The sequence below is a fragment of the Anas acuta genome, chromosome 6 (assembly GCF_963932015.1).
Source record: "Anas acuta chromosome 6, bAnaAcu1.1, whole genome shotgun sequence".
NCBI lineage: Eukaryota > Metazoa > Chordata > Aves > Anseriformes > Anatidae > Anas > Anas acuta.
The window spans coordinates 35,993,730-36,004,604 of NC_088984.1; the positions used below are offsets into that span (position 1 = coordinate 35,993,730).

At 49.1% G+C, this 10,875-nt stretch overlaps 1 protein-coding gene across 1 annotated transcript; it reads left to right on the forward strand.

Moving 5' to 3' along the window:
* The first annotated feature begins 330 nt into the window (after positions 1-330).
* Positions 331-8,382, forward strand: NABP1 (nucleic acid binding protein 1). Its single transcript, XM_068686553.1, has 6 exons — positions 331-664; positions 866-1,004; positions 3,892-3,963; positions 5,053-5,125; positions 5,374-5,440; positions 6,828-8,382. The coding sequence occupies exons 1-6, from the start codon at positions 574-576 to the stop codon at positions 7,013-7,015; spliced, it is 630 nt and encodes a 209-aa protein (XP_068542654.1). The 5' UTR covers positions 331-573; the 3' UTR covers positions 7,016-8,382.
* Positions 8,383-10,875: the final 2,493 nt, after the last annotated feature.

Sequence of the window (10,875 nt, forward strand, 5' to 3'; positions counted from 1 at the left end):
TATTTTGAGGTAATGATATGACTTGTATTTCGATGTCATGACGTGATTAGCGTTACTGTGTTACAACCAGACCTCCAAAGAGCCCAAAGCGTTTTATTTTTAAGCACCGCGCCCAGGACAATTCTCCTCACGCCCCCCGCCGCCATCATGGCTCCCCCCCCTTCTCCTCCCCCCCTCCCTCAGCAGCAAATGGCGGCGGCGCGGCCCAATGGCGCTGCTCCGCGTGCCGCGGACGGTTCCATTGCGCTCCCCCCCCCTTCTCCTGCCTCCCCCCCCCGGCGCCCGGCGTGGTAGCGGCCGGGCGCTATAAAAGCGGGCGCGGAGCACATGCTCGCCTCAGTGCCGGCGGCAGCGGGCGGCGGGCGGGTGGCGCTGCCACGTCTGGGGAGCAGAGGGGGCGGTGGGCGGCGGGGGAGCGGCCCCCGGTCAGCGAGAGGCCCTCGGTGCCCGTGTCCCCGTCCCCGTGTGAGGGCTGCCGGCGCCCCGACCCCCGCCCGGCCCTGCGCTGCCGCTGCCCCGCGGGATGCGGGCTCGGCCCGCCCCGCCGGCCCCGTCCCCCCCGCCGGCCGCAGCATGAGCGCGGCGAGCGACGCGTACCTCTTCATAAAAGACATAAAACCCGGACTGAAAAACCTAAATGTCGTCTTTATTGTGCTGGAGATCGGTAAGTGGCGCCCGGCACGCCGCCCCCCACACGCCCCGGGCTGCCCACGCGTGGCTGGGGGGGGCCCGGGGCCGTGTGTGGGAGCCGGGCCCCCCCCTCCCCACACCCCCCAGGGCCGTGCCCGAGGCCCAGCCGTGGTGCCGGGGGGGCTGTGGAGCCCCCCAGCCCTGCTCCCAGCCCCGCTGTGCTTCCCCCCCGCAGGGCGAGTCACCAAGACGAAGGACGGGCACGAGGTGAGGTCGTGCAAGGTGGCCGACAAGACGGGCAGCATCACCATCTCCGTCTGGGACGAGATCGGCGGCCTCATCCAGCCCGGGGACATCATCCGCCTGACCAAAGGGTGCGTAGGGGCCTGGGGGGCCGCTGCCTGGCAGCACGGACCCCCCCCCGGGCAGTCACCCCCAGTCCTGGGGAGCTCTGTGGCACGCAAGCCGAGGTTTTGGGGTGGAAAGACAGAGATGACACAGCTTGCCCTGCTTGGACCGGCTCCTTGCTCCGGAGGCAGCTCCCTGAGGTCACTTGGCAAATTCAAGCAGGCTCCTCCGCCCCAGAACGTGCCTCGTGCAAACGTGTGCTCTGGTGGGTGTGTAGGAAGGGCTTGTGCTTGTAATGGGGAGCTGGTGTTTCACAGGCTTAGTTTGGCTTTAAAAAAGCTCCTTAGGAGACGGCTCCTCTGTAGGAGGGGGGAATGTGCAACAGTCACTCCTCATCTGTAAATCAAGCAGGGCAGTGAAAAGCATGTATTTTTTTAATAGCTAGTCCTTTACTCTAGCAGTCAGCTCCTTAATGAAAGGAGGGAATAATTAATGTCCCTGCAACACAGGAAAGTTGCTTTTGATTGCAGTGGATTTAGCTGAAATGACAGGCAGAGGGGAACCCTCTCAAATTCACTGTAAAAATTCATACTAGGGCTAGGCTGTAGAGCTTCATTAAGCGCAATTGGGCTTATCACAGAGAGCCAGTTTAACTTAAAAAAACAACCACATTACGTTTCTTAGCTGAGAGAACGTACACCAGCTTAAAACAGAGTTTAAAAATACTTTTCCATGGTACTTTGTCAGTAGCAAAGTGATAGTTGATTTCATGTGAGTTCATGTCAGTTTACACTTAAAGGTGTATTGCTCTGGCCTACAGCCCTGCAGGAGATGGTGCTACAACAAGCACAGGTCCTTTTAATTTGTTTCTGTGAAGAACTAGGTAAAAGGTGACTCAGTGGAGCTGCTAACTGAGCTCTTGTAGTGGTTCATTCGAGTGTAATTCCTGCTTTTAGAGTGAAACTGGATGACCCTTGCTACCAAGACTACAGCTGCTTCCTCCTATGCAAATATCTTTATGAAGCAGGCTGACTCCTCCGAGGGAGGAGGTTTTGGGGAAGCCTGCTTGCGTGGAGAACACGTGGAGCGCTGAAACATGCAGAACGAAAGCAGGGCTCTGGGCCAGCACAAGGCCTTGTGTGGAGCTGGCGTTGAAACAAACTGTGCTACTCCTCAGCAGCCGTGCTGCGCTCCGCTTTGCGGCTGCCTGACTGTGGCTGCTTTGTTAGTTTGGTGCTACCAAAGGGAGGGTTGTGCCATCTCCGTGTCAGAAGCAGAGCTTGGCTCTCATGAATTAAATCGAGGAGCTGACACCAGGATTTGAGGGTGGCCAAGTCATGCCTTCGTTTCTGTGAATTACAGACTTGCTTAGGACTGTGTAATGGCAAAAGCTAAGTCTGTTCTGCTTTGGCTCTTCTATTAAGAAAATGCCCTCACGCAGGGTTCTCTGAGCACAAATCTAAATTTAACTCAGGATTCAAGGTGGGATGTTGCCTTTGAAAGGCAGGTAGATTTTGATGTTTTCTGGTAGGTTAATCTGACTTTCCAGTGCCTACTCCTGCAAGTAGTAAAGCGTAGTTAGGTCCTGTGTGTAATTACCCCGTTCTTCTGCTAAATTTCAAGCCATTAGATGCATTCCTCCTCAAAAGCAGACGCTTGCTGACTTTTGTCATGGGCTGACTAACTCATTTACAGGAAGCTGCTGCAGTTACGAACTTGGAATTTAGAAATACTGAGTTCAGTGTGTTACAACCAGCTCCTTCTGAAGCAAAAACAAATGCCTACATACCTGGAATAACTTTGTGCTGGAGACTATCATGATTTGCTGGGTCTCGTCCCAGTAAACAAATGCTCTGCATCTCTCGCTCGTTCCTGCTTTCCTCGGTGCTCTGCCACCAGACTGTCCAGCTAGCTCGTTACCAAGGGCTAAGCATAGAGGGGATCATCTTTAGAGTGGAAGGTGGCATTATGAGGTGAAGAGCATTAACCTTGCTTTGGGATGGAAAACTGAGATGTGCTCGGTGATAAGGCAAAGGGCAAGAGAAGGGCTTGTTATCTGCATTTCATAGAGACCTGGAGCACGAGGAAGTGGTGACTCGTCGAGGTTATCGGTGACTCCTGACAGTGGAATGTCTGGAGCTTCCTTTGCAGGATCAACACGCCCATGTTCCTGTTAGCTCCCTCGCACTGCATCTGTGCTCCCAGTGTGCATTTTGCGACACTTCTCTTACGTGATGCTCTTCCATGGAGGGAAAACTCCATGGAAGGCTTCGTATAACTCAAATTCCAGTGCCTGGAGAAAAAGAACCACCATAAAGAGTAAGAGTGCCCTCGTGCTCTGCCTTGTGAGTGTTTCTGCAATCCAGAAATGATATTTCTGATGTCACTTGGGACGCAGTGATCAAACTTGTACCTGGAAAAAAACAAAACCAAAAAGCAAACGTGGTAAGGACCTGTTCTAAAAAAGCCAACGCTTCCTATTGCACACACTCAGTAGCAGTATCCTCCAGTGAACAAAGAGAATTCCTCCTGGCTGCTGCTGGAAGCGTGGTGAGCCCCAGACCTGAGAGGTGTAGTCGGTGGTAACGTGGGTACTGCTGTTGGCAAAGTGCCTTTCTTCCGCAGGAGGAGTCGCAAAGTTTGCTCCAGCCAGGGAAGGAGCATCGGATCTCAGAATACCTGGCTGGTTTCCTGGAATTCCCAAAGGGTTCAGCCAAGCTTCCAATACCTTTTGCTGGAAGTAAAAACATGGGAATCTGTAATCTAATGCACTAAAGCTGCACTTGAGATCCTTGGGAGTTGTTTTTAGCCCATTAATTCTGATAGGGAGTATTCCTTAACCTTTGAAGATGGCATGTTTCTGCTTGCTTTTTATTCTCCAAGACTGATTTTTCTTTTCCTTGCTTTGGCCAGGTATGCATCTCTGTGGAAAGGATGCCTGACGCTTTACACAGGGCGAGGAGGCGAGCTGCATAAAATTGGGGAGTAAGTATCGCCTGCTGCTACTTGTGGTGTTCTGTCCTGCTCTCAGCAGAGCATTGCGGTAAGTACAGGCCAGGGTGGCTCCCATTAAACAGAAGCTGGGTCAGCAAAAAGGTGCTGATCGGCTGTGGATAGGCACCGTGCAGGCACCTGTGATGTGAGTTCCCACACGGTGTGGCAATGAGCTCCAGTCCCCCAAGGATTTTAGTCATATCGAGGTAAATCAGCCTCTGTCACGGCACAGGCCTGGATTAGCTGGAGGTGCTGGTGGGGAAGCGGGTGAATGACGAGGGACTTAGTCTGCGCTGCTTGCTTAGACCTCAGGTTGAATAACCACTTCGGTGGAAACCCTGTGTCTGTCTCATGCTTGAGAGACAACCAGTGTAAAGAAGACAAAGGCAGCTTCAGTGAATCATATCTAAACAGAAGCAAGCCTCATTAAACCTCCTTTAAAATGCCCACAGAGCGAGGCGGTGACTTTTCTTGACTAAGAACAAGCATGAGTAACATACTTGACAGGCAACAGGGGAAGCAGCAACCTTTTTCTAACCAGAAGAGAATTTCCACTTCCCACAGTGCTGTAAGAGGCCTCGTAGTCACGAGGGAAGCAGTGCTGTGGGGTGGCCCCTTAACATGTTTCAAAGATGCCCTGTGCTCAGCTGGATTTTAAGGGATGACCACGTTTTCTTTGGTGCTAAGTCGTTGCTACTTCCATGTGGTTAGTCGGTGGGCCTGTTCCTTAGGACTCCCTGGAAGCACAACAGGATGCTTTGAATTTCATCCCTCGTTTCATGCTCCTCTGTGCTATGGTAATGGAGCTGGCTGTTAACACAGGAGCGTGTGGGAGTATTTGTTTTCCCTCGAGATCTAACGCAGCTGTAACTGGGAGCAGGCTGGGTGACTCTGTGCCTCACCCGACCTTGTGAGTGGGTGCTGGATGAGATTGTGTAGATGGGAGAGGCCGAGGTGTGAGCTCTGGGTTAGTGACTCCTTGGTGGTGGGATACGTGCAGAATGTACATTCCTGGAGTTGCAGAGCTGAGAACTTTGCGCACGGCTCTAGAACTTCATCACCATACTGATTTCTTCTCAGGTTCTGCATGGTGTACTCAGAAGTGCCAAACTTCAGTGAGCCCAACTCAGAACACATTGGACAGAACAAACTGGTATGTTAAACTTGTCTGAGACTTCAGCTATAAAGTGCTCTTTGTTCTGAATACTTCACACTAGGCCATGATAAGATAAGTCCCGTCTGGAAAAAGGGATTTGAAATGATACAGAAATAAAAGCAAATAATTAGCGTAGCAAATAAATTCTATGTAGAGCCGCAATAAGAACACAGGAGAAAAATCCCTTTCTGTGGGTATTTGCAACTTCTTTCTGACCCATGTCTCTTTTTCACATTTCTCTGAAGGCACAAGGTGAACAGAATAATAGTTCTGCATCAAGTAATATGGGTTCTTGTACATTCGGGCCACTGGGTAAGTCTCTTTCATTTTGTGGAGGTGAAAGTGTAAGAAACAGTTAATGGGAATGAAAATAAATTTGTCTTAAATAAGATGAATTTTGACACTGTGGGGTACGAGCCTATTCTAAAAAGGGTTTTCACTTGGGGACATGAATCTGCAAGCAGAAACACGAACACTTCCTGGATAATGGTTTCAGGTTTTGTCCTCAAGAAGAGGAAGAAAAATATTCATAGTGTCTGTGTCATGTAAAAAGACTTGAGTAATCCTGGGTTGCTCTGATGCTTTCAAAGAGTTCTTGCAACACTTGAAATTCTGTTTATAAAGTGGTGTTGCAGGAGCCATTTATTTTTTAAACCACCTGAGACCTTGGTCTTAAAAATGCCTTCTTTAATCTCGCCTGTTACCATGGCTTTTCTGCCAGGTTAGCTCCTCAAAATAGATAGAAGTGGAGGTAATCTGAATTCTAATATCTGACCTGACTGCATGGCTCTGTGATATCCTATTTAAGCTTTAATGTTTAATAAGAAGTTGCTTCAAAGCAACTGAGTGGGTGTAAGCTCAGAGGGAGCTTTACTTGTGGCCTGCCTACACAATGCCCAGCCTCAGTGCCTGGTGTTTTGCAGCTGAGTTTTGCTGGTGGATGGCAGCGAACTGATAAACTGATACGTGACGTGCTGCTGGAAAGCTCCATGTCACTTCAGTTCAGTGACTGGTTCCTCTTCAGCAACACGATGATCGCTTCTTATTTTAATAAGGAGCCCTCTGTGTTCCTTTGAGAATAGAGCAAAGGAATTTTGAGCAAAAACTTGCTCAAAGAGTTTTGCCTTTCCTTTTCCAGGGTGAGGCGAGTGGGCTTTTAGCCCAGCTGGTGTGCAGGCACCTCCTCAGTGTCCTGGTGGTGGGTTTTGGGCAGCTTTGTTTCTGCTGACCTCACGTTCATGAGGGCTTAGCACTAGCTGACTTGCTCCTGTGACTGGGCCTCACAAGACAGCTTTCTATTTCTGCCTGCTCGCAGGGAAAGATGCAATAAGCTACGTGCAGCTTGATTGTCTTTTGCTCTTTTCTACTTGACTTCTGCCCTGCATATTTCTGGAACATCCTGGTGGTGTGACCTACGAGCTAGAGCATGTTCCTGAAAGCATCAGTCTGTTTTTATTAGACTCCTGTCTCTCCTGTGCAGGGAATTAGCACACAACTCCCTGTGGCCCTTCTTGTTTTTGTTGGAGGTGGGGGGAAGGGATTAGGGGAACAGGTAGGCTGCAGCTGGGGTCTTGGGAATGCCAGAGGGACTTTTTCTAGTGCTCAGGGTTTGCTGATGGCTCCCTGTTGTTAAACTTGGGTAGGGAAGCGGTGATTTCATTCAATGGAGCTTGTGATGACCTCTTTTCTGTCTTTTTAGGAAATGGTTTACAAACTGGACCTGAATCAAGTGGATTCCCATTTACGTATAATCATGGCCACTCTTATGCAGGTAGTGGGAGAGGCAATGGACGAGGACCTGTAAATCCAGCAGCAGCTAACAGTGTTCAGCCTCTTCCCCCTGCTGTCAGTAACGGGAGGGACCCACGCAGAGCCTATAAAAGATGACTATGCCAAATGTGGTTGTACAGCTTGCTTAAACTCTACACTCTACTTGAACACTTATTGCACTTTTATTTATGGTTAACTGTGAACCAGTTTGTCCTTTTTTTTTTTTTTACCTTTTGGTCTATGGAGCAAACGATGTGATCTTTTGTTTTGCTTAGGGAAGCACAGTGAGTCTTCCCCGTAAATTAAAGGGGTAGAGGGAGAAGGCGGATATAAGGACATAAGGGTAATGGTTTGAAGAGCCTCAGTTAAAACTCAGTGCTATTTGCTAAATGGAAGAGAATTTCAGTTACATGTGTGTGTATTTTTCTGTTTCTGTTGGTCAGCCGTATAGCCTTAAAAGGTCTGTGATGTCCTGTGTGCACATAACGGTGACTCCCCATTAGTGTTAATGGGAGCTCTTCGTACTGGAAGAGAAATGAGGGAGAAGGGCAAAGCAGCCTTAGCGAGCTAGGTGTACTTGGAATGAATAGAGCTTGTGAAAGCAATAAGTGCAAGGAAACGGTGGTGCCAGCACTTTGTGGTGTCTCCTAAATCAGAGAATGAATAACCCAGAGAAAAGTCAAAGACCTGGAGAGCACGTTGAAGCTTGACTTCTGATTCCACAAATCTGTATGCTATTTTAAAGACTAATTCTTCATCGTGCCACTTCCAGAGAAGGCATATGCTATTTAAAGAAAAATTCTCCATAATCCACCATTATCAGTGTCAAGGAAAGCAACATTTTTTTTTGCCTTGGGTAAAAGCCTGGATGGCCATTCTTGCTTTGTATGGAATGTGAAAGGAAGATGTAAATTCAGAGAGCATTGGAGAACACTGTTAGTAGCAGTAAAAGCTCACAGTTACTTTACAGGACTCTGAATCTCCAGGAAAGGATGAGTTTCACAAACTGTTCTCAAATGCTGCATTACATCTCTTTAATGAGGCTGAGTACTCTTCCTTCCTTCATTCACTTTTCCAAACAAATTTTGTATTAGATCAAGTTGTATGTTGGGATTGCAGAGGTACTGGCCAAGAACACAGCTGCAGTTTTGGTGCTGCTAAGCTTTCCTTCCTCTGTTTTATATGGAATACAAATTATCCCTTACAGAACTTAACCCTCACCCCACTCTCCCTTGGGGGAAGCTGAGATTTTTTTTTTTTTTCTTTTTTCCTGAGATTACAAATGCCTTGACCTTAGGAAGCTGCCCAGTGCCATATTTCAGATCAGGTTTAAGAAACAATTTTGAAGCTGAGGTGTCATACTGGATTCATCTGTTTAACTCTTCTTTATAGCTGACCTCTCAAATAAAAATTGCACTAACTATTTCAAAAACAAATCTAACTTTCTTTCTGTCAAGCCATAAAGACTTCATGACAAAAGGCTATTTCTGAATTGCAAGTTGTCTCTGTTATTCATGTTGTTTGAAGCTACCCCCAAGTTACTGATGTTTACAAGTTACATTTGATATTTGTTTGGTGCTCTATCACCATTTGCTGACAGCTGCCTGTAAGGGGCAAGTTCCTTGCTTAATCTGAAATACCAGAATGTCTTTAAAAGTGGGCAGCAGCAGTGACAAATACCTGAAGGAAGCTTTAGGGAGACCTGTATGCTGTTTGCCTCCGATTTGGTGAGGTGCTACCCTGATGCCTGTTGCCAAAATCTGTCCTGCACACAAAAGAGTGGCATGCCTCCTGAGGTCACTCGCTGGTGCTGCTAGGGAGAACAGTGCGAACTTGCAAAGCACGCCGTGAGATCTGGGGAAGTGCTGTAAGGTGATGTGCAACTCAGGGACTTTAAATTGCTCACGTATTCAGAAGTCATCCATAGAGTCCAGATGTATAGACCTTTCATGTGGTGTTGCATTGCGATGTTTGACGTGCTTGTGAGAAGGGATCCAAGAGGACTTCCAACCCTGTGACGTACAGGTGACATGATCTGGAGGTAACTGAGCTGTAAGTATGGTGTGGCAGCTGTAAAGGTAGCGAGTGAAGAGGTGAAGTGGTGGCATGGTGGTGACTTCATGCTCGTTGGGGTTTCTCAGAAGTCCTCGTGGTCTAGGTTTCTACCATAATAAAGAAGGTTGAAATAATGGGGAACCTGGTTTCAGTGTATGCAGAGGTACCTGGTGTTTGCAGCTCTATGCATCTGGGCTTTTATTAAGCTAATAAATTAAGTTGTTCACGTTCAAAATCGAGGATTGCTGCTGATAAATGTCAAAATTGAACTGTTTGCTGTCAAGTGGATGACTGACTTTCAGTTGGGAGGAAAAAAAGCACAAGAGGCTGGTCTCCGTGTTCTCAAGGTTAGTAGCATTCCTGCCTTCATCTTTCTGATGTGAAACTATTCCAGTTTATTAATGAATTTTTACTTCTTTGCAGGGGAAATCTGTGCCCTGAAAAGTCACATGGACTTAAAGTCAATGTAATAGCAACTTTCCGAGGTTCCTCTGAGCTTCCCATGAACCTAAGACAAGGAAGTTATTTCCCTCAGAGGTGTCAGTGTCAAGATAGTGAGCTCTCAACTTGCAGAGGAGCCTGGGAGCCTGCCTTCCATCTGGATCCTATCACCTCAGTGTATGGAGGCTTTGCACAGGACCGTTTCCCCGTGTAAACAAGCAGTGGTCATGAGTTCCTCACACTACAAACGGCTTCACAGGGCCCAGGGGCTAGGTCATCACGCAGTCTTTTTACATCTATCTGTGGAGGACACCAGAGGTGGGATTTTTGTGAGGGTATCAGCCCTGGTAACACAGACCACTGAAGGAGGAAGCTGGAAGCTGCCAACTTCCCCAGACAGCCTTCTGCTGTGTGGCCAAGCAGTCCTGATGCACTTGGGGCCACCACACACCCAGCCTGTGTCCCATTGTGGTGCCATTCTCCTCTTAAGTCCCCATAAGGGACTTCAGCAGTGTAGCACTGAGGAGTTCTGTTGCTTATCTGCTGAAGTCCCCCGTGTGCTGCTTTAGTCCTTCCTCGGCCCGAATCCCCTTCATGCTCAAAGTGGAAAAGCAGTCCTATTGCCCAGCAGTGCCTGACCCTGCATGTGCGACCTACAGCCCCAGTGAGGAGGGGAAGGTGCTGTGAGGAACACGGGGGTGCTGGAGCAGGGCACATGGTGGCATAATCACAGCTCTCATGAGACACCTGAATAGCTTTGGCCTTATAGGCCTCAGTGTGTAGGCCTGTTTTGCTAATGGCCTGGCTGTACCCTTCCTGTAGGGATCTTTAATGTCCCTACCCCCCAGACAAGGGGTTATTATCTGTTTCGTAAAGGCACTTTGTATCGGCAGCTCCCAAAGTGCTTGCTAGAACTGGGAACTGGTCAAAGCAAGGGGTTTCCAGGCGTTTTTGGGACAGCTTTGCTGGGCTGCTGCGTGGCCTGTGTATTCTCAGCGGCCTGGGGATTTCCTTGCTCCTCTTTCACACAGGTAGCTTTGCCCTTCTTCTTTTTCCCTAAACTTTGAACCAAGCAAGTCTTGGTGCAGCCTGGCAGTGTTTTCCAGGGGGATCCGTGGAGGTGTGTGGCTCTGCCCATGCAGGTCTGGCCGGTGGCTTGCTCTTGGCTGGTTTTGGGAGTTTCTGCCCTTAGCCCAGCACCAGCGTGCTACCGAGGAGACTGCGGGGCTGTGACTCCTCGTGGTGAGGCTCTGTTAATGAGCACAGGAGCAGCAATGGTTTCAGTTTAACCCAGATGCTCCCCCTGCTGTGCTCTTCTGCTGGGTGAGCCCTGCCCTTGCTACCAGGGGCATAGGGTGCCAGCAGACCCCAGCCAGCACCCTGCGTGCCCACCTTGGTGGCTGTGCTCAGAAAGAAGCATGGGAGCCCTCACGGTGCTGGTACCACCCCCGTTTCTTTTTTTCTGGTTACTTTTGCAGTGG